General features: G+C 38.6%; 2 protein-coding genes across 3 annotated transcripts in view; one reads left to right on the forward strand and one right to left on the reverse strand.

The window, feature by feature from the left end:
- The window catches only part of LOC140145819 (exocyst complex component 5-like), a 53,481-nt gene extending 39,219 nt beyond the window's left edge, over positions 1-14,262 (reverse strand). Inside the window, exon 1 of one of the 2 annotated variants that reach the window (XM_072167497.1) lies at positions 14,093-14,262. In XM_072167497.1, coding sequence (XP_072023598.1) covers positions 14,093-14,113 — 21 coding nt within the window. In that variant the 5' untranslated portion in view covers positions 14,114-14,262. The remainder of the gene's footprint in view (positions 1-14,092) is intronic. The other variant, XM_072167499.1, reaches the window with a different exon arrangement.
- Positions 14,263-14,909: 647 nt separating this feature from the next.
- Positions 14,910-24,407, forward strand: part of LOC140145820 (protein MEMO1-like) — a 29,931-nt gene continuing 20,433 nt past the window's right edge. The window contains 2 exon segments of the mRNA XM_072167500.1: positions 14,910-15,108; positions 24,211-24,292. Of these exon segments, the coding sequence (XP_072023601.1) occupies positions 15,057-15,108; positions 24,211-24,292 (134 nt within the window). The 5' untranslated portion in view covers positions 14,910-15,056.

Consider the following 24,407-nt stretch of genomic DNA (forward strand, 5'->3'; position numbering starts at 1 on the left):
ATCAAATTTTCACAGCATGTGCCTACATTTGTTGTTTCTTGTCCCATGTTCCTATACTTCGCTTGGTTATGCTACCCTACCAATATTAGCGCCCTGAACATTGTATAATTTCTTGTATACCATACGGTGCAATATTGAAGTGATAATTGCTTCACAAATATAATTTTGCTTGTTAAACTCACACAATGCATGTACGTAGGAGTAGTGTATATTTTTGTATTTTCACAAATTCAATTGCCTTACCGTTCCTAGTGCATGAAACAAGCATGTATCTTTCATATCACAAGACAAGTTAGCTTGTTAAACACGCATATAGACTAGGAGCCCAGACAATTTATTCAGCTCAGAAGAGACAAAAGGTTTGATGGTCTGATTATGTTAGTATAGGCCCAAGATTCAATATTCCATATTGCTGCCGGGTCACAGCCTGTACGTTCAGCCTGGGGGTCACAAAATAGGGGGCCAAAAAATGCATTTATTCAGCTCAAGAGAGACATGGACAAAACTTGTTGGATATCACTCACAGGAGGATACTTTTCATGCCTATAGCAATGACAGCCATTTTGGCCTGTATGTGGGCCCAGACAGTAGCCCCAAAGGGGCCCGCCCATATGGTGTTATTCAGCTAAAGAGAGACAAGGATGAATCTTTTTGCATTGGAACTATTACACATTGGGGTGCACAAAAATACCAATGACAGCAACTTTTTCCTGTACGGGGGCCCAGACAGTAGCCTCAAAGGGCCCAATGTCCCATAACTAACTTATTCAGCTGAAGAGAGACATGGATGAATCTTTTTGCATTGGAATTATTACCCATTGGGGTTTACAAAATATCAATGACAGCAACTTTTTTTTTTTTTTTGGCCCAGACAGTAGCCTCAAAGGGCCCGATGCTCCATAACAGGTTATTCAGCTGAAGGAAGACAAGCGTAAATCTTTTAGCATTGGAACTATTACACATTGGGTTGCACAAAAATACCAATGACAGCAACTTTTTCCTGTACAGGGGCCCAGACAGTAGCCTCAAAGGGCCCGATGCCCCATAACAGGTTATTCAGCTGAAGGAAGGCATGGATGAATCTATATGCATTGGTACTATTAGACATTGTGGTGCACAAAAATACCAATGACGGAAACTTTTTTCTGTACGGGGCTCAGACAGTAGCCTCAAAGGGCCCAATGTCCAATAACCATGATAACTGATTTATTCAGCTGAAGAGAGGCATGCATAAATACTTTTGCATTGGAACTATTACACATTGGATGCACAAAAATACAAATGACAGCAATTTTTTCATGTACAGGGGCCCAGACAGTAGCCTCAAAGACCCCCCCATAACAGGTTATTCAGCTGAAGGAAGACATGCCTAAATATTTGTGCATTGGAACTATTACACATTGAGGTGCACAAAAATACCAATTACACCAGGAGTGCTCATCTTAAGAAGGGTGAAATTAGACTCCGAAGATGGCCACGCTGGTGATCTACCAATGACCTACCCATTCAGCTAAAGAGACACATGGATGAATCTTTTTGAATTGGAACTATTCCCCATTGTATATACAAAAATACCAATGACACCAACTTTTTCCTGTATGGGGGCCCAGACAGTAGCCTCAATGGGCCAGATATCCCATAACTGGTTATTCAGCTGAAGAGACATATGGATGGATCTTGTTGAATTGGAACTATTGCACATTGGGGTCTACAAAAATACTAAGGATATCAACTTTTTCCTGTACAGGGGCCCAGACAGTAGCCTCAATGGGCCAGATATCCCATAACTGGTTATTCACCCAAATAAACACATGGATGGATCTTTTTGAATTGGAACTATTGCATATTGGGGTCTACAAAATAATACTAATCAATGGCAACAACTTTTTTTTCCTGTATAGGGGGCCACGACAGTAGCCTCAAAAGGCCCGATGTCCCATAACTGGTTTATTCAGCTAGCATAAGATAGTATCACCAGTATCAACAATAGATAACTACTTCATCAATACCAATGTCAGCAGTAGACAGCTATTATACTTCATTAATACCAATATCAACAGTAGATATAGCTACTTCATCAAAACCAATATCAGAAGTAGGTAATTACTTCATCAATACTGATATCACCAGTAGTAAAAATAGCTACTTCATCAATACCAATATCAGCAGGAGAAAGGTACTTCATCGATATCAATATCAGCAATAATATTGATAGCTTCTTCGTAGCCAATTTTAAAGCTTCATTCGGCACAATGCGACTTTATTCCCTCATGTTAAACCAATTTTGTTTGGAAAAAGAGACCATTTAAAAATTAACACTTTCTTCCTTCATGGCGTCCCCACTGCATTTTAACATGCTCATTACATTTGGCTGATTGACCAGTTATGGGACATCGAGCCCTTTGAGGGTACTTTCTGGTCCCTCGTATAGGAACAAAGTTGCTGTCATTGGTATTTTTGTAAACCCCAATATGCAAGAGTACCAATTCAAAAGATCTGTGTGTCTTTTTGGCTGAAAAACATTTTTACTGCTTTTTAAATACAAAAGTGAACAATAGCCCATGAGGAGTGACACATTCAAGAACTTATATAGGCACTCGATTATATAGGCACTATATAAAAGAAAACCACATGTGCCAATCAGTGGTTCACAGTAGCTTAGGAACAACAAGAGTGAAGGGTAAAGCATCAGACATGTGAAATAAGATGCTTATGCACACTGCTCTCCGACTACCCCATCTGGTAGGCTATTCCAACGTGAACTGAAGTGTGGATGAAGGTCCTGCCAGTAGGTATGGTTCTAGAAACCATACTGTGAGAGCATGGCAAGGCATGGACAGGCTTGAGCGGGTAGCCCTTCTGACTACAAATGACTTTAGTGGCTGCATGTACCTTCAGAATTCAGATCTGGTGGGAACAAGCTGGTGTGCATTTTATAGAGGACTGTTGTTGCAGTCACTTGGCGTTTTTGATGGAGAGATGTGATGTTCAACTCTATACTTGCTTCTTCTTCGCTCACGCTTATGATTCGAAGGTCCTTCCTCTGGATAGAGTCTAGTAATCCTAGAGTGGGTGTGCTGGCCCTCATCTTAGCCAGTGAGGTATATTCCAACACAATGCACAACTTTAGCCTTGTAAACAGTTGCTCTGCCTCTGACATCAAGTTTATTTGCAACTCTCTTCAGAGTGCCCAACTCCTGTCTTGCTCTGTATGAAACGTTAGAAATATGCTTTGTCCAGGTCAGCTTGCTGTCGACTGTGAGTTCCGGGATCTCCAGCTCCTCCTTCTCAGCCAGTTTGGTGGTACCAAACAGAATATATATCTTGGTTAGATTTCTCTTTCTTGATATTGCCATTGCCTTACGTTTCGATGTCTCGAAGGTCACCATCCGTCTGTCATGCTGATCTGCCCAGATCCTCATTTTCTCCAAGTCTTCGTTCAGGCTAGCAGGGTTGTCTCTAGATGTAATCTTACAAAACAAGGTATCATCTACGTAGAGGTAGAATTGGGTTTCACACTCATCACCCGGGTCATCATTAAAGACCGAGAACAATGATGGGTTCAATATTGACCCCTAATGGAGGATGGCCAGATACAGACAACTTTGATGGAATGATATGTCAGGTAGCTACTAATCCAGATGAGCAGCTTGCCGGATACTACTTGCCATGAGTGCAAAGTCATGACAGACATTATCGAATGCTTCTTTGATATCCAGGGCAGTCAGACGCAGGTCGTCCACGTCCAGGGAGTTGGACCACTCTTGTGCATGTTGTGTCAGAATGGTAAAGATATCAGTTATATTGTGGTATGGCCTAAATCCAAACTGTCTATCTGATATCAGTTGGTTTCCAAGGAGGTACTTCTGAAGTTCTGTACAACAGCCTCCATGCTCTTGCTGAAGGTGCAGAGCAGAGAGATTGGGCGGTTCATAGATGAATTAGACTTCGCACCTCTTGTAAATAGGGATGAAAAATGCAGTCTTCCATTGGCTTTGAAAAACTTCCTTGGAGAAGCAAAGCTCAAACAGCAGACTCAGTGGTCTTGCCAATTCTGCGCTGTATTCCTTCAGGACGCTTGCAATGATTTCATCAGGACCAGTAGCTTTATCTGGTTGTAGATTCCTAAGAAGCTTCCGAAAATCTTTGACCTTGAAGGCTATCTTTTCCTTTGAGCATGACTTGTGTCTTTCTTCCTTTTCTTTAAACAGTTCTCTTGTTCTTTATGCGGATGATACTACTCTCTTCAAGCCTATCTCTGCTCCTGATGACTTGGTTGATTTCCAATCTGACATTGATACCATCTATTCTTGGTTCTCCCTTAATCACCTTTCTGTCAATTCCTCCAAAACAAAAGTCATGGTCATTTCCACAAAGAAGGACCCTTTTCCGGATCTCAATCTCACTCTTAACAGCCTGCCTATTGAACGTGTTTCTTCTGCAAAATTCCTCGGTGTCTGGCTGTCTGACAAGCTTTCTTGGAATCTTCACATCGATCACATATGCAAAAAGGCTCGCAAAATCATCGGCTTCATTCATAGATCTTTCCAATCAGCCCCTTCAGCATCCGTCGTTCTTTGTACTTGGCCTTGGTTCGCCCCATTCTGGAGTATTGCTGTACTACTTGGCATCCTCTGAACATAACCCTTACCAACCGTCTTGAGTCTACTCCCATGAGGACCTTCTCTTGGATTCCGACCTACCTCTTCTTAGTAAGCGTCGTGATGTTGCTTCTCTGTGTCACTTATTTAAAATCTTTGCCAATCTTTGTTCCTCTCCCGACCCTTTCCAGCCTCATCCCAGACCCGGTCTAAGAAACCTCAATTCCCGCGCTGTTCAAGTTCCTTTCTGCCGGCTTTCATTGTCCCAGAGATCATTTTATCCGTTTGCCTCCTCCATCTGGAATTACCTCCCTGAGGCTATTGTCAATGCTTCTTCTCTCAAGGCCTTCAAATTGGCTATTTCCCACCGCCTCTAACCAGTTCACATAATTTATTTTTTGTTTTTACTTTATTCTGTATTGATTATGTATTTTCTAGTAATGTTTTGATTTTAATGTAAGGACAATCCTTCAATTTATTGTGTAATCAATATTGGATCTGCCTGGCCTTGTGCCAAATGTTATAAATAAATAAATAAATAAAAAAAATGCTGAAATTCACTTCAGGAGCAGATTTTTCTGTGTGGGGAAGCTAACATTTAGCGGCAAAGGTCTGGCAAAATGTTTCAGCTCTGACTTTTGATGTAGTGTAGACTTGACGCCCATTCTGCAGCACTGGTATATGGCCCATTTCACGGTTAGGCGCCACTTTTGGTGAAAAAAACTTGAAATTTTCAAAATGGATTAAATTTCATTTAATTGGGGTTTTCTTTTCCACATAAGACCAGATTTTCATAAAAATATCATTTCCCAGCTTAAATCTCTCTACTTGAAGAAAATTATAATTTATTATCTCATGTTATGTAATTTTTAACAAATTTGATAAATATTGAGTAGTGAATATTTATACTTTTACTGTCCAATACATATATAATAGATATTTAAAATAAACAAGTATGTCATAGGCTCTCTTCTGACCAAATTTGGGCAAATTTTGTTGTGTAATGACAAATTTATGGCCACTTACATGTAATTTTGTGGTAAAAAAGGGAAATTGACATGAAAAGGTTTACTCAAAAATTTTAATAATCAATGAATGACTCTGATATTTAACAGCTTTGATGGTCATAATATGGGTAATGTTCACAAATAATATCAGCCAGTTTGAAAGCACAGGTCAAATTCAAGATTCTTATGTTTGTGCAATTTTGGATGTGACAGATGTCAATGTGAACGGAAACCACACATTGTAAAGCAGAGTATGTTTCAGAAAATAATGATTCAAAGAGTTTTCACACACTCAGTAAATTAAATGGGATATATTGAAACATATTAACCTGTGTTAGTGTTCATTTTAAAACATTGTTTACAATTTATAGAGGTGGATGTGACATTTTTAATTGTGAACAGAATATTTCATTATTATAAACAGTTTGCTTGTCAAAATATAAGCTTTAAAGCACTTCTAACACATATATTTTGATAGATTCTATTGAATTGAGCAATGCTAAAATGTTTTTCCTGACCCTTTATATTTTGCCAAGCAAAATGTTTATAATACTGAAATATTCCGTTCACAATTGAAAATGTCACATCCGCTTCTGTAAATTGTATACAAAACTGTCCCCTAAAAGACAACAACAAAGCCATGAAATAATCATATGTGACATGTATGAAATAATAAACCTATTTTAGAAAGTCAAATATCATGTTGTTTAAGTATTTTGGCCTAAAAAATACTAATTTTGAGGATGTGACATGTGAACGGAAATTGAAGCTTTTTGAATCTCCTGTCACAATTAAAGAAGGCATGCTGAATTAAAAACTTATTGTGCCTTTTGATCCTCCTCAAACCTGTAATGAAATAACTTCAAACTGGCATTCTAGTCCCATTCCTGTCTTAGTTCTTTGAAGAAACTATTTTGGATGTGACAGGTACCATGGATGTGACACATGTGAACGGAAACTTTGAAATGACATCTGCAAGCTAAGTTGATGAAGGAGTTTTCATTAAATGGTGTCATTAGATAGCTTATAGCAGGAGATTTTTAAAAATCAAGGAGAACAAATTCTGCCACTTGTTTGTTAATAAATTATACTATTTGGAAAATTAATCGGATGTGACAAAATTGTGAACGGAATTTGTTGGCAAAAATTCAATATATCGCTGTATCTACGTATTAAGAGCAACAAGTGTAATTTGTTCAACAAATAGTAACAAGACTCTGAACTTTACTAAAACACACTAGTTTGCCATTCATGTAAAGTATTAGTCGATCTATTCCACATTGAATAAGGTACATAGATGTGAGCGGAAAATGTCACATCCGAATTCAGAAATTTAAATGGTTCTCATGCTAGTTTAACTGACAACTACTACTTTGTTCATGTATGGCTGTATAGTGCAACTTGTTCATTACATAAAAACAACAAAAGCAGCTGGTAGGCTCAACATAGTTAAAAGTGACAGCATTGGAAAATAAATGTCTCTTTTTAAGTTGCTAGTAAAATGTGGTTTTTGACCACTTCTGACCCCTAAGCCCTGAAAGATAAAAGCAGAAAGGCCGATTAAGCTAGAAGAGGTAGGCTATACAGAGACAATGAAAAATCACCAACAGTCAATTCTGTAACCCCATTATTTTTTTTTACACACCAGGCCAGATCGTTGAAAATCAAAAAGTGGCGCCTAACCGTGAAATGGGCCATATATAAACTCTGATGAACTTACCAGACGGGGTGCTAAAATTTATGGGATATCGGGCCCTTTGAGGCTACTGTCTGGGCTCCCGTACAGGAAAAAGTTGCTGGCATTTGTATTTTTGCAAACCACAATGGGTAATAGTTCCAATTCAAAAAGATCCACCCACATGTCTCTTCAGCTGAATAACAAGTTATGTGATATTGGGCCCATTGAGGCTACTGTCTGGGCCCGTACAGGAAAAAGTTGCAGTCCTTTGTATTTTTGTAATCCACAATGGGTAATAGTTCCAATTCAGAAAAATTCATCCACATGTCTCTTCAGCTGAATAACCAGTTATGGGGAATGGGGCCCTTTGAAGCTACTGTCTGGGCCCCGTACAGGAAAAAGTTGTTGTCATTGGTATTTTTGTGCAACCCAATGTGTAATAGTTCCAATGCTAAAAGATTTACAGTTTACACATGTCTTCCTTCAGCTGAATAAATCAGTTATGAGACATTGGGTCCTTTCAGGCTACTGTCTGGGCCCCCGTACAGGAAAAAGTTGCTGTCATTGGTATTTTTGTAAACCCCAATGGGTAATAGTTCCAATGCAAAAAGATTCATCCATGTCTCTCTTCAGCTGAATAAATCAGTTATGAGACATTGGGCCCCTTGGGGCTACTGTCTGGGCCCCGTACAGGAAAAAGTTGCTGTCATTGGTATTTTGTGCACCCCAATGTGTAATAGTTCCAATGCAAAAAGATTCATCCTTGTCTCTCTTCAGCTGAATAACACCATATGGGCGGGCCCCTTTGGGGCTACTGTCTGGGCCCCCGTACAGGCCAAAGTTGCTGTCATTGCTATAGGCATGAAAAGTATCCTCCTGTGAGTGATATCCAACAAGTTTTGTCCATGTCTCTCTTGAGCTGAATAAATGCATTTTTTGGCCCCCTATTTTGTGACCCCCAGGCTCCACGTACAGGCTGTGACCCGGCAGCAATATGGAATATTGAATCTTGGGCCTATACTAACATAATCAGACCATCAAACCTTTTGTCTCTTCTGAGCTGAATAAATTGTCTGGGCTCCTAGTCTAATAATGGATCTAGTTTGGAGCGTAAATTGATGTACATTATATTTCTGACATCCAAATTGAATTTCTAGCATAACATTTAGACAAAAGAATATGCCACCCCTGATGCCTAGATTTAGCTACAAAATATGATGTGTTTTGAGCTAGATATAATTTCAAATCAAATTATCGTGTAGAATTGTAACACAACGATGCAATTATTATTTTTCCTTTGTGAGCTTTCTGTAGGTATGTCATACATATTATAACTTTATCTTCAAGAATTTGAAAGCTAATTTTTCCCCTCTAATTCCTTCGATTTATAGTTTCACTTATTCCAGTGTTGTTGTTAAAAATACATGTGGTAATAGAAACTTATTCTGTTGATAAGCTCATAAGCTCACAGGGGGGGTAAAGCTGCACTTTTACCATAAGTTGACATTCATGGGCTACATAAAAATGCCTGATAGCAATGAACCAGAGCAGCTTTTGGCCGGAAAAGGTCATCAAAGTTTACACAGGGCCCAATTTCAAATAAACTTGCTCAAATTGTGTTAAAAATGGTACATGTACATAACCTATTATGTTGAATTACCTAGGAAACAAAACATCCTAGATGGTGCAATCTTATCCTTATGGGAATTGTTGTTATCAAAACGAACAATTTGACACCTCTTTTGTCAAAATCGGAGCAATTTGATGTTTTTGACTCACATACAGCCAATTTGAGCAAGTTTGAAAAAGTTGATGACCCTTTCCGCCAAAAGCTTCTCCGGTTGAATTGCTATCATGCATTTTTGTGTTGCCCATGATATCAAAGTTCTGGTAGCAGTGCTCCTTTGCCCTCCCCCCAACTGGTACAAATATACCCCATCTGAGGGGCCAGGCTCATACACTATAGCTTTCTTTGTAATCAAAGGTATACTCTGATCAGCTCATAATAGGCAAGAGTCCTACATCGTGGATTGATATGGCCATGTGTCGTGAACTGGTGTTCCCAATAGGGTGGTGTTGTTTCGTTTTGAAGTAAAACAAGAGCGGTAACCGCACCATAGCTGAACCATGCCCGATCGGAGCAACTATAAATTTGACCTCACCTTTGACCTCAGATGTCCTTTGAAGTTTCATACTTCCCAAATGCCACGGATTGTTTTTCCCCAGTTACAGCCCCATCAGAGGAACATTAAATTTGACCTGACCTTTGACCTCACATGACCTTGGCGGTTTCATACTACCCAAGTATCAGGGATCATTTTCTCCAAGTTACAGCCCAATCGGAGACAACTTTAAATTTGACCTGACCTTTGACTTCAGATGACCTTTGCCGTTTCATACTCCCCAAGTGCCGGGGATTGTTTTCCCAGAGTTACAGCCGCATCGGAGCAGCTTTAACATTTGACCTTTGACCTTGGATGACCTCAGATGCTGTTTCATGATCCTCTTATGATCAAAGATTATTTGTACCAAGTTTTAGCTCAATCGGAGTCGGACATATTTCAAAATGTTGGTAGAAACTATATAGCATTTACCTTGAAGCCTTATAGTGTGTATGTATTGATTTTCATAAATGCATCATGGGAAGGAATAACATTTGACCACCAAACCCCCACCGCACAAGTATTCACCATTATTGTGCAATCAGAGGCAACTACAGCATTCAGAGGCACTACTGTATATACATGTAGCATTTATCACATACCCTTAGTGTGTATTTTCATAAATGCATCATGGGGCGCCGTAATTTCCTGTGATCTAAATACTAACCACAAAATGGGCTACAGTGGGCGATCTTAGACACATCCAGTTTGGTCCATACTGTGGTTAAGATACTAATACTTTGGGAATTTTCACAATATTTACTTCACTTTCTTGGAAACAATATGCTTGTTATCAAAATAGCAGACAAGCTGTCTCCCAGTGCAAATCTGTGATTTAGTAGCCCAATTAGGCGACTTCTGAATCAAAATGAACCACAACTTTAAAACTATTAGCAGTAGCACCCCTGTGTTTCTTTATCATATTCTTTACTTCTTTCTCTTTCATTTGACACCACTTGGGGGTTCATACCTTCGTGGCATTTAAATATATGTCCACTTTGGGAATTTTCACAATATTTACTTCACTTTCTTGGAAACAATATGCTTGTTATCAAAATAGCAGACAAGCTGTCTCCCAGTGCAAATCTGTGATTTAGTAGCCCAATTAGGCGACTTCTGAATCAAAATGAACCACAACTTTAAAACTATTAGCAGTAGCACCCCCTGTGTTTCTTTATCATATTCTTTACTTCTTTCTCTTTCATTTGACACCACTTGGGGGTTCATACCTTCGTGGCATTTAAATATATGTCCACTTTGGGAATTTTCACAATATTTACTTCACTTTCTTGGAAACAATATGCTTGTTATCAAAATAGCAGACAAGCTGTCTCCCAGTGCAAATCTGTGATTTAGTAGCCCAATTGGGCGACTTCTGAATCAAAATGAACCACAACTTTAAAACTATTAGCAGTAGCACCCCCTGTGTTTCTTTTATCATATTCTTTACTTCTTTCTCTTTCATTTGACACCACTTGGGGGTTCATACCTTCGTGGCATTTAAAGATATGTCCATTTTAGACCAAATGGTTGGTAAGTAAGTAAGTAAGTAAGCAAGCAAGCAAGCAAGCAAGCAAGCAAGCAAGCAAGCAAGCAAGCAAGCAAGTAAGTAAGGGACATACACTAATATAGGCTGATACCATTTCATGGTTCAGCAAAAATGACTTATTTGCAAGAAGTAAACAACTTTAGTCTGTTTCAATACTATCAAATTTACTATCAAATATTCTCAATTTTAAATAAAGAAGTTGGGAGTAATTTTAAGTATTTCACAAAGATGCAGGGTGGTGCAATTGGGATACGGAATTGGGATACGGTTTGCATGTAAAGTCAATGGGAGAAAATGTGCACCCAGTTCATCAAGGCTTATCTTATTAGAATAATGAATAAAACCTTTAAATAATATACTGTTGTAAAGCTAATCAGTTATCCTCTACTTTTATACCAAATTCAATTGTTTTGTATTTTCGTTAACGAAGTACTGTAATTAATTAACTTTAATTAATTACCCCATAGACCAACTATATAAGTCCCTGGGACACGGGTCGCGCACCATCTTACATTGAAACGCTCATAATTTACAAACTATAAACCCTATCACAGCAAAATTATACATTTCCAAGTCTTAGCAGTTCAAGCAGTATTCCTGTATTTTTCACTCATTTACACTGAAAATTTCGTAATATGCCATTCCGTGTATTATAACAGTACATTAACTTGGGGCAACCTTTTCAAAGTATACATATTTAGGTGGGCCATTGCCTCTACTTTGCACTGATAAGGTGTTTTTTTATAATATGTCAGGCCTGATTGTGGTCCTAAAAAATAAAATCTGTTTTGGTTTAAGTTGGCGAACAGAGGGAGCGGAGCGACCGTAGTATCGCCCCTGACGGCGGGGGGTCCAGGGGCCCGCTTAAGGGCCCCGGTGGGTGTCCAGGGGGTCCCTAAGCTCCCGGGTTTTAGCCATATCAGAGAGTAAAATTTGGGTTTCTGAGGCATATAATTGCATGGGTTTTTTCTAAAATTGTTTTTCATTTTTAATGCATGCAACCCCTAAAAAGTTTATAATTAACACTTTCTTAATTTCCCCACTAACAAAAAAAAAATTTCTTGCTCTTTTTATGATGAAATATCATCATCCACTTCGAAATGTAAAAAAAAAAAATAAATACAAATTTTATTTTTTTTTTAGTAGAAAAAAAAATCGGAAAACCGCTTTAAATCGGGGAATAATCATATGTGCTATGGTTTAGATGTTACATATTTTTGAGGCGGTGTTACTTGTTGACATCATTTTCATGCATACAAGGATTTGCAAATACCATATTTGGAAAGACTGGACATTTTCCTTTCAGAAATATACTTTTGCTATGATATGGTCTATAGTTTGTAAATTATGAGTGTTTCATTTCAATGCAAAATGATGCGCGATCCTTGAAATTTACTGACGAAACGCATAGGAACACCACTTCATGACACACGGCCATATAGAAGGGTGTACACACAGCTGGGCAAAGCACCTACGCAACTACACTTTGCGTATTGTGTGTCCGACGCACAGTATATGGATTTCTATGTAAAATATATTAGGAATTTGACCTTTGATGAACCATAACTTCACTTCCAAATGTCCAATGAAGCTGGTTGAGGTGTAATTTTAAAGCTGAAAGTGAATTCTTTCAAAATCTGCAATAAACAGAAAATGACCTAGAGCCGACTTACTACCACTTTGTGGTGGATGGTCACATATGACCATGCGTTTTTAACTGGGTACACCAATAGAGTGGAGCAGTACTTTTGTGCATGATTTTTTGTGCTAAGGCCAAAAAAGAAAATTGTTGTGTTGTCCTCAACCGACCAACCCTAAATCCTGAAAAATCAGGGTCGGCATTTTTTTTTTTTTTGAATGATAATTTTTACAGATTTTACAGATGTTTTTCACTTGAAATTAATATTTTATTGAAAGACTAGTCTTTAATTGATGTCTAACAGGTATCGAGAAGTCAAAATTGACAAATGTCCCTCTAAGCATTATTTAATATTTGAGGAGATTTTTTAAAAACTGAAGGTAAAAAAAAAGAAATCCGACCGTCCGACCCAACTTTCCCATTTCCCACTTGAGGGCAACACAACAATTTTTTTTTCAGTCAAATTGTCACTTTTTCAGGGTCTCAACTCAAGACACATGGCCTTTTACAAATTAAATTCTTTATTACTTCCGTGGTTCCAGCTGTGCGCCAAGCGTAGACGAGCGTACCCACAGATAGGCATGATCACAAAATTTTCAAGTAGGTTTTTTCACATGGAAATTATTTCATTTAAAAAGGTGATCATTTAACTTAAAAAATGAAGGGTCAACCATGTAGCTCATATATCAACAAGTTATGGGCAAATGTCCGTTTTTAAAATTTTTCATTTTTCTGCGGCCATCATTGACAATGCCTTACAATGACTTACTGTACAAAAGAGCCAGTAATGCATCATTTTTCACCACGATGATCCGTTTTACACAAAGGCGATTTTATTTTATGAAATCTAACTACATGTATCACTGCATGATGACTTCTAGTATCAAGGATAAAGGACCAGCACTTTTTAGACTACGTCTCCAAGTTTCTGGTGTCCAAATTTCAAAAATTTGTATTTTCCTATGAGGATTACACAGGTAAGCAACTTTTTGAGCTTTTTGAGTTGATAATATTATAAGCTATAATAAGCAATGTGGACATACCTACCACAGAAGAAATAAACATCACGCTGACTGGCTGATCATCGATCAACAGACTTGACAACAAGCCACTTGACCCATTGGTCGTCGGCGCGGCGCGTAGTAGGCGACCTTGTCCTTGTCACTTCTACGCGATCGCAATTCACCAGTGCGTACCCGGACCACGGAAGTAATAAAAAATTAACTTTAAGCGTACTGCTAGCCGTCAAGCGTGTATTATTTTGCACATGACAAGGTCCAATGCACACGCTTGACATAGCTCACGTATACGTGATGATTACGATGTCAAAGGAACCTTGGAAAAGATTATAAACGAACTCTTTTTTTAGTTTTTATATAATAACTAAATAAGCTTACTAAGAAATTTTTATAATTGTTTATAATTTATAAAATTTGTTAAAATAACACAATCTTACCTCAAAATCTTTTAATGACATCTTTTGATCGTCAATATTAATATAACAGCTCACAAAATGCAATCAGTCAGCTAAATATGACCTAATTTTACATTGAAATGGCAAAAATCTGAGACGATTTCCGGAAAATAATCGTTCTAAACGACATTCACTGCAGGCAAGAAACTTAATTCTGCGAATTACAAGAAGGTGAGCAATAGGTGGCGTTTTGTAAGCTCTCAGAGGGCAGGGGGTGTGCGACAGAAAAAGTGATCATGATATCATGGAGCTTTATATAAGCTCCATGCCTGATATCAAATTTATCAATCAATCAATCAAGCAATCAAGCAATCAATCAATCAATCATATCAATAATTCATTCATTTATTCATTCATTGCATCGATCCATCAATCAATCATCGATCAATCAAACAATCAATAAGGCAATCAATCAATATTCATTTTGATCATTTTTTCATACACATTTAAAGGGACCGTTCACAAACACTTGTAAGGGGGGCCTGATGCAAAAAAATTTCATCGCAAAAATTTTTCGCCGCCCCCCCCCCTTTTCAGACCGCAAAAATTTCAGGCCCCCCCCCCTTTTTTTGACATGAAAACTTGGGGCAACCCCCCGGGCAACCCCATAGAAAAGCATATAAACTTAATTTTTCCAGGAAAATTTGTGGTCATTTTTTCAGGCCCCCCACCCTTTTGCATCAGACCCTCCCCAACAAGTTTTTGTGAACGGTCCCCGAACAGGAGTGTATCAATAGCTCCCGGGAAATAGCTGCCGTCTAAACAAAAACAATATACTAATTTATTAAATGACCTTGGATGACCTCGATTGATCGCCGGCTGGTCATCAGCTGGGTTGAGATTATCAAGCCCTGCCTTTGTTTTGTTTGTACAGATTTCCAATCTACTTGCAAAGATTTTTGCCCTGCAATTTTTGAAAGATTTAGTGCTGAGTGAGGAGCCGGCGATGTCTGGAAAACGATCTGCAAGCCACGCTGGATCGTGGTACAGTGGAAGTGGTAAGCTTATAATAATTTAGTAATAGAAAAATGGAATCAAACAAATCATAATCATAAGGACTTGCAGGAACAGATATTTTTTTGGTACGGGTCCGGTATTGTAAAAAGCTTAAGAATTTTGCTTGGACCTCAGGATATCTTGATTATTTAGGCTGCACATGATATTCCTCGGCCCAAAGGCTAGTGTTGGAAAAGTGAGGAGGGCTGATTTTGAATAAAACGCAGGAACCGTCGTTTTATTATTACGATGGAAATATTAGTCAAACACGTATGCGATGTTCATAACACATTTACACAATATGTACACGTTTTACAGCATACGGGACACACATACACACAACACACACCCCACCAGCAGAGGATCGTACCGTATTATAACCGAGAGAGTAACATGCATGCATTGCACTTGTACTATTGTAGTAAATTCCAATTTTCTTTGCTTCAGGGATCTGGAATGAGCGTTTTGAGCGTTTCGACAATTTTTTTGTGGGACATGAGAGCATGTCAGACATTCTGAATATACGAAGAATGTCTTTCTGATATCAAATAATTTTCATTTTTTGAAATTCACGATAGGCCTATAATACTGAAATGCCCTGAGCCTACGGGTGTCTCCCTATCTTTTTCAGGCTTTACCTTTTTCTTGTGTATGAAACTTTCATCAAATGTAATGACTTCGGTGATGCAATTTTGCGTCGCCTTCGACTGACGAACGGACATTGACCCAGGAGAGTTTGTTGACTTGTTTACTTGCTGTACTTGCACAAGGTCAAGGCGCACATTCCTGAATCCTGATGATTTGCGTATTTTCGGACTTTCATAAATGAAACCCAAATTATTCCCTTTGTTAATTAATTGACGCTAATTGCATATTAATTGTCCCATTGGGCTAATGAAAGTCAATTCCGAGTTTATTGTCCCTTTTTTTTTCCAGGTTGGTGAGGTGACTTTTTCATTTTTCATTTTTCATTATTTCATCAGATTTCATTATTGACCTAAAATGCGTATGTCGATTTAAAGCCACACTCATACATGTTATTTATAAGCATGTTTTTATATGGGTAGGGACTAGAAAAGTTAGAAGAGGGCATGGTTTTGCTTCCAAGTTATGAATTTATATGTTTTACAAACAAAAATATATGTTTCCAATTGCTAAAAGTGGTGAAAACACTGATACTTTGAAAATAATGAATTATTTTGGCATTTTTGAAATTTTGACGCGGGTGTTTTTGGTTACCAAAAAGTGACGCGGGCGGGGGACGATAAACTCAGAATTGACTTTCATTAGCCTTACTTCTCTTCCTCGTTATTGTGGATGCGTCTGCATTTGTGGTATGCATTATGCAGCGGAAGGTAGACGCATTTCTGCAATGAGGACGGAGAGATGCGGCGACTATGTCGACGCACTTTTGCGTCGCACTTTTACGTCGCCGTGCCCTGATTGGTTGGTGCTGTTGCTGGGTCGACTGGCATGTGAGAGGGCGTGTCATGAGCGTCGCGTGGGCCAGTCATCCGATGCACCTTCACTTATGATTTGGAGCTTGTTGAGTTAACACGCACCTTTGTTTCTGTGCAAAGACGGCTTGACCATTTGTTTAGAGACATGACTTTCAATAAGCGGCAGTCTCTGTATGGTTAGGATTCGTGTTTTATTAATAAATCGTGTTATTTTGTGATTGTACTTCCATTGTCGGTTTGCTCCATGTTTTCCGTTCTCTGAGTTATTTATCAGGAAATCACGCATCATCCATATACCACACCCTGAGTAAATCATTACATTGGTGAGCAGCGGTGCGATTTCGATATGACTTCTGAAATCGTTATTGAACCCACGTACCTGGTATAACCAGAGGGCAAGGTAAGGATGAATTAAATATGCGTGATTTTCTGGAACAGACCAAAGTCCGGCTGCAAGAAATAAAAGGCCGTAACAGTGTCTCGTATACGAGCGACTACGCTTGTGGTAGTAGGCCTACTAGACCTACAGAGACAGGTTGCCTGTAAGTCCTGATGAGACGAGGTGCACATCAATGACAAAACCATTGATGAAGCCATCAGAATATGACGGCTCAACACCGCTACAGGATTATTTGGCACACTTTGAAATTGTGTGTGAATTAAATGCTTGGCCTGATGATGTCAAAGCAGCATTTTTGGCTACCAGCCTTAGAGGGGCTGCTCTTGCGGTTCTGAGTGATTTGGAAGAACATTCCAGGTATCACTATCCAGCGTTGATAAGCGCACTGGAAAGCGTTCAACTCTGAAAATAAAGCAGAGTTGAATAAGGCGCTATTAAAAAAAGAACCCGTGAAAAGGCGAGTCACTTCCAGAGCTGGCACAAAATTTGCGTGGAGATTAACCAAATATGCATACCCAAATGCACCTAGGAGTATGCAAGACATTCTGGCTAAAGATCAGTTCTTAGACGCATTGGACCCTGATATGAGATGGAGCATATTTCAAACCAAGCCTAAGACCCTGGATGAAGCACTTGATGTTGCTATCGAGTGCGAGGCCTTCAAATTGGCCGAAAATCAGAGGTCATGTCAATACGTCAGATCTGTGAGCAATCTTGAAGTAGGCCTAGACATACAGTCGGACAAATTGGAGTCATCTGAACAAGTTGACTCGCTCATGTCGAAGGACCAAATAGTCTTACAGTCCCTGCTGGAAATTCTCAGGGTAATTCTCCAGAAGATCGAGTCTGTGCAAAATAAAGACCAAAGTTACGAAAACCAACGCCGTAACCATGGTAACTATGAAAACAAAAGACACAGAAAAGATCTGATCTGTTTTAAATGTGGAGAAGTTGGTCACTTCCAAAGACACTGCAAAGTGAGTAGGCCTATAAACTCGGCGACATCTCCAACTTTGTCAAACACGTCCGATGAACATGATCATGATGACAACTCAAAACGAGTGTCAAGCGTAAAAATGGTGATGCCTAATAACGTGGTCAAGGAAAACACGGACGTGGAAGAAATGAAGACTGTAGGCCTACAATACAGTCATGACAACTTGATGCACGATGTTCACGGGACTAAGCAACCAGTAGAACTGAGTGAAAATGATCCTGAAAATCTTATAGATTTTTGGCAGTTCAGTTGCAATGGCCTTGATGAACTGACAAGTGCAGAGGAACCAAAAGAAATGGATGACACTGAAAAATCCATTTATGTAAATCATGTGAAACATGATGAATTCATGTGCAACAGTCAAAATTGTCAAGACCAGGACAAAGATATCAGTAAAAGTTCTATCAATGGTCTGCTAAAGACCTGAGGAAGGAACAGATGGAAGACCAAGTCCTGAACCAAATTATGTCTTGGAAAGAGTTAGATTGTGATCGCCCGAAATGGGAAGACATTTCACAAGAAAATCTAACTCTGAAAACATATTGGTAATTTTGGGACCAATTTGAAATTGCCAATGGTGTTCTTTACAAACGCTGCGACTCAGACTGTGGAGACAAAGTTTCAATGAAACTTGTAGTTCCACAGCATTTGCGTATGAAGGTGTTTGAAGATACAAATAAACACCAAGAACACTCTGAAGGTACCCAGAAAATAATGAAAATTATTGGCAAGCGGTATTGGTGGGTGAAATGGTTTGCAGATGTGAAACGCATTAGTAAAAGGTGCAAGTTATATGCCAGAAAACCCACAAAAAGTAGATATCACAATGATGAACTACCGCTTGAACGTCAATTTATAATTGATGACATTATGCCATTTTGCCTAATTGTGACCATGAATCAAAAATGGATCCTTCGTGGACCATGCCCTTCCAGAACAGGAAGAGGAAGTTATCGCATATAAATTAATATAGCAAAAATCGTGTCATTATACAGTAGCCTGCACGCGTTACAAAAGTAGGCCTATATAAAAAGATTATCTTAAGTTTAAAATAATGGCACAAATTGATCGCCAAAAAGTCGATCTCATAAAAATTACAAGAAACCGGGTTTGACATTAAAGGCCTAAAAATAGGCCTCCCGTGAGAAATAAAGAAAGACAGCTGTAGAACATGAAGAATGGAGAGAAAAATTTCTCCATTAGGGCCTACCATTTGTGGGGTTGAATTGAAGTCTTAGAAGACCCTTCATGTGCGTGGATGTTTGATTATTCCGTGAAAACAAGTCGGAATATAATTTGTATAGGCCTGTAGGTCTATGCATGTAGGTTATATGAAAATTGATGTTGGCTTTAACGCATGATAAAGTTGCTTGATTGAATGAAAACGATTGAAGATGACAACCAACTTGTAGTGAAATGGGTTGTGGCCTATATGATTGTTATGATGAACTTGAAAGCCTTAAGGTATTGCTGAAATTGGCATTTCAGAGCAAGCGCGCAAATGTTCTGGATGCCATGCAATGTATGTTCATCAGATTTAATTAAAAGTTCTGAACTTGCTGGTCGAGTTTTATAAGAGAACTTAAAAGAAATCTAATTGATTGATAATGCAAGTTTGGTTGTATATTCAAGCGAGAAGATGTGAATTTGAAATTGAAAAGTTGAAGCCAAATCAAGATGTTTTAATAACCTACGAAGTCAAACATACATGTAACCAAAACGCACAAGAAGTTTTGAAGTTTTCTATGAAGTTTATAGAAAAAGGCACCAAAAGCTGTCTACATGCGAATTTACGCATTTTCAGTAATGTCAACCGAGCGAACAGCTCCTGTACCCATGAAATTTGGCGATACCGGCGAGTTTGCAACATTGATCATGACAACAGCTGCATGTCGCCGTGAAAACAACAACTTGTGATGAAGAATTTGACGCAAAAGTGCGGACACCGAGGCTACAAGACCCTGAATGACTATGGTAAATGCTGACGCTGCTGTGATGATGGTTTCTGTGGCTTCAATTGGATTTTGAACATTTGCTATTCATTTACATGGACATGAATGGAGACGCATAAAATTGCCATTGAACTTGCATGACTGATGGGAACTTTTAAATACAAGCTTACTGGCGTGAGCTTGTAAGTTTCTCTCTATGGATATATCGAAGTGCCGTGGAATTTTTATATAATCTCCTGAAGCTGAACTACCTTTCACCGCCTTTGGACAATGATTTGTATTTCTACCGATGAACTTGAAGTTGTGAATTTTCATGCATGCACGATGCATGCAGCAACATTGACTGTCATGCCTGTCGAAGCCCTAGGCTAGCATCGCCATGCCACGTTCAACGACAACGATCGCCGATTATTATATGTTTTTGAACTCTTCGGACTGGATTTTACCAGATTGAAATTAATTATTATGACGTGTAGTGTATAAAGTTGTATGTAGGGTAAGTGTAACTCGCTCCCCTTTTTGAATTAATTATTGTTGTATTTTCCCCTAGGCCCGGCTGTTGTTGTTTTCATTCCCGAGTAGAGCGCATTTATCGTCCACATAAAATTGGTCATGTTCGTGAAATTGTATCCAAAGTGTCATCTGTTTTTTTTAATACCCGTGAACAACAGCTAGCGAGTTGCACCTATCCAAATCTTTAGGCACCGCTGACATGACACAACTCAACGTTAGGCCTTTAGGTTGAGTTTAGGGTGTAGTTGATAAGATTTTTAATTGAAAATTCCAAATTTGTAGGCACCCAAAATTTAGGCCCGTTTCTTGCAATGTTTTCGGCACTATATTGTTTTCTTATTCACTTTGTTTGAACATGTTGAACTAATTGAATGACATTTAGGCCTACAAATTTAGAACCAGTAGACGCAAATTTGCGGGGCTTTGCCGCCGCTGTATTTTTGATTGAAATGAAATGTTAAATTACATTTGGCCACTGTGTGAGCTACCAAAATTATTGCTTATAATGTAAATACTTGTTTCTGTGGAAAAATTAATTTCTAAATGCATCTTTGAAATTGCATTTAGGCCTATTGTACAAGATTTGAGTACAAATCTTTTTTTTATAGGTGGGGAGAGTGAAATGCCCTGAGCCTACGGGTGTCTCCCTATCTTTTTCAGGCTTTACCTTTTTCTTGTGTATGAAACTTTCATCAAATGTAATGACTTCGGTGATGCAATTTTGCGTCGCCTTCGACTGACGAACGGACATTGACCCAGGAGAGTTTGTTGACTTGTTTACTTGCTGTACTTGCACAAGGCGCACATTCCTGATGATTTGCGTATTTTCGGACTTTCATAAATGAAACCCAAATTATTCCCTTTGTTAATTAATTGACGCTAATTGCATATTAATTGTCCCATTACTTCTCTTCCTCGTTATTGTGGATGCGTCTGCATTTGTGGTATGCATTATGCAGCGGAAGGTAGACGCATTTCTGCAATGAGGACGGCGAGAGGCGGCGACTATGTCGACGTACTTTTGCGTCGCACTTTTACGTCGCCGTGCCCTGATTGGTTGGTGCTGTTGCTGGGTCGACTGGCATGTGAGAGGAGGCGTGTCATGGCGTGCTTGCGTGGGCCAGTCATCCGATGCACCTTCACTTATGATTTGGAGCTTGTTGCGTTAACACGTGCATTTGTTTCTGTGCAAAGACGGCTTGACCATTTGTTTAGAGACATGACTTTCAATAAGCGGCAGTCTCTGTATGGTTAGGATTCGTGTTTTATTAATAAATCGTGTTATTTTGTGATTGTACTTCCATTGTCGGTTTGCTCCATGTTTTCCGTTCTCTGAGTTATTTATCAGGAAATCACGCATCATCCATATACCACACCCTGAGTAAATCATTACAATACAAATTTTATGACAAATTATTAAAATTTGATATTTTTCACATTTTTGATATAACAGTCCTCAACGTAAATTGTATAAATCTAATGATATACCGTATTCATTCTAATAAGCGCCCAGGGTGCTTACCAATGTCATTTTGGGTGGGCCCTTATTTTTTACCTGGTTTACCTAATTTTTTTGCTGGGCGTTTATTAGAGACAAATTTATGTATGCTATAAATGGGTCCTGAGATGTTCTAGTAGCTTTTCTGATACGTATCGGAAGTTTACACAGGACTTCTAGTCCTCCAGCTATTTCACTGTATGTGTATTGACGTCTATCCGCCACTTCAACATTGATGATACCCTTTAGCAAATTGAAAATACCCTGGGTGGGCGCTTATTGGGGCATGGGCGCTTATTGGAATGAATCCGGTAATCAGATTTACAGTGGAAACTCTTTAATACAAGCTCTGATAATACAAAAAACCTGATAAGATAAGCTTGATTTTCAGGGCCCTGGCACTGAATCTCTAGGTATTGTGTCACATGATATCATAAGACAAAATCCTGATAAGACAAACTCAATTTTGTGACCCCACAAATTTCGTATAAAGAGTTTCCACTGTATAAAGTTTACTTTGAGTAGGCCTACTGTTAAGGGGGTACTACACCCATGCCCAATTTTGTGCCTATTTTTGCATTTTTCTCAAAAATTATAGCGCATTGGTAACAAGTAAGATATGTATATTATAGGGGCAAGGACTACAACTACTGCACTGAAAATTTAACAACTCAAGGCAAGCAGTTATTGATTTATTGATCAAATATTGGTTTTCCCTCATTTTTGACTGTAACTCCACAACTGTTGCCTGTGCTGAAATAACATTTCCAGTGCAGTTAGTTGTAGTCCTTGCCCCTATAATATACATATCTTACTTATCACCATTCACCAATGTGCTATAATTGTTGAGAAAAATGCAAAAATATGCACAAAATTGGCCATGGGTGTACATTAGTCCTACCCCCTTAAATATCAAAAATATCAATTTTTAATCATTTGCCATAAAATGTGTATTACATTGCGAATTTCAAAAAATAAAAATTATTTGATATCAGAAGGACATTCTTAGTATTCAGAATGCATTATTCGATATGTCTGATGTGCTCTAATGTCCCACAATAAATACTGTCCAAATGTTCATACCCCATCCCTTAACCTCACTAGCTTGTTCGGCTCAAAATTAAAAGGGGACATTTTTGACCTGTAGTAAAAGCTAACATTTTATGGAAAATAAATTATACCGCCGGTACTTTTTTTACAGAAATGTTATAATATGACTTTAACAGAATAAATAACATCTGTTGCAAAAATGCTGTCCGACCTAAAAACAATAGCAATCTAATAAAGAGCTTTGGGATTAGGACTCGCTAAATATTTTAGGCGGCAAAGTAGGTACCGTACCAGGATAAATCACACTGCTTGGCAGATGCGTCTTGGTCCGCTCGTCTCGGCTAGTCCCTCAGATATTCATTGGTAGTTCCGTTCATCGGCTCTTCATCATCGATTTGGCATTGGTATGGGTGAGAACTAGAGGTTCGACCAGGGTCTTATTTAGGCTTTCAGACTCAGCCAAGCACGAATATGAAATCACACCAACAACAAGACAATCAAAACCACAATTTACTGATATTTAAGTTATTTATTACCTTACTACATCTTCTTCATTCTGTTCGTATTTTTATATTAAAACTAACAAGTGAACTGGGAGTAGAACAAACTCCATTATCAAAGTAATAATTAGAGCTAAACTAAGAGGTGTCCAAAGAGATTTTATAGAGAGGTGTTATCTCTCTGAGTGACTACAAGTTACAACTAAATTTATCTCAGCTTGCGTCTGCCACAAGACCTCCATTTACAAAAGACCATTGTGACGTTTACCGATGGTCTAATCGAAATGATACGGGAGAGTGATTTCTCACTCGGGGTGAATGACACCATAATTTTGATTAAATAATAAATTTAAATAGAAGGGATATAAAATATATCGCCACAACAGCAACATACTCTAGCAGTTGTGTTAGGGTTAACATAGGCCTAAATCTAGGAAAAACATGTCTCTTAACCCTAATGGAACCCAAGGTTCATTTGCTATCAGAAGGGACAGAAGAAACAAAAAAGTCTTTTGGTACTCCCGGGAACCCCGGATCCCTCACACGCCAAGTAGAAGATTATCAAACGGTAGCCACAGTGGTTTGGCTGGCCCGGCCAGTGATTCCGTGGGTATATGACTTGGGCTGACTGCGTCATGGCATTACATTGAATGCATGCATGTGCAGTGGTTTGAGTTTCAGTTGTGTTACATGTAGGGTTAACCTCAAATAAATATTTTTATTTTTATTTTTAGGTCAGAAGTTGTCATCAGAATTAGATAACTGGTTGGCCAATGCAAATGCCACACACACTCCAGCTAAAGCCGTCATCGCACCGTAAGTAACTGTAGAATTTCAAATGTCCAGCAAAGTCCAATTGGGCTGATCCATTTGAAATCCATATCACCCTATGGATAATTGCAAGTTTATATTTTGCATGTTAAATTCTGGC

Source organism: Amphiura filiformis, chromosome 2 (genome assembly GCF_039555335.1).
Source record: "Amphiura filiformis chromosome 2, Afil_fr2py, whole genome shotgun sequence".
Classification (NCBI taxonomy): Eukaryota; Metazoa; Echinodermata; class Ophiuroidea; order Amphilepidida; family Amphiuridae; genus Amphiura; species Amphiura filiformis.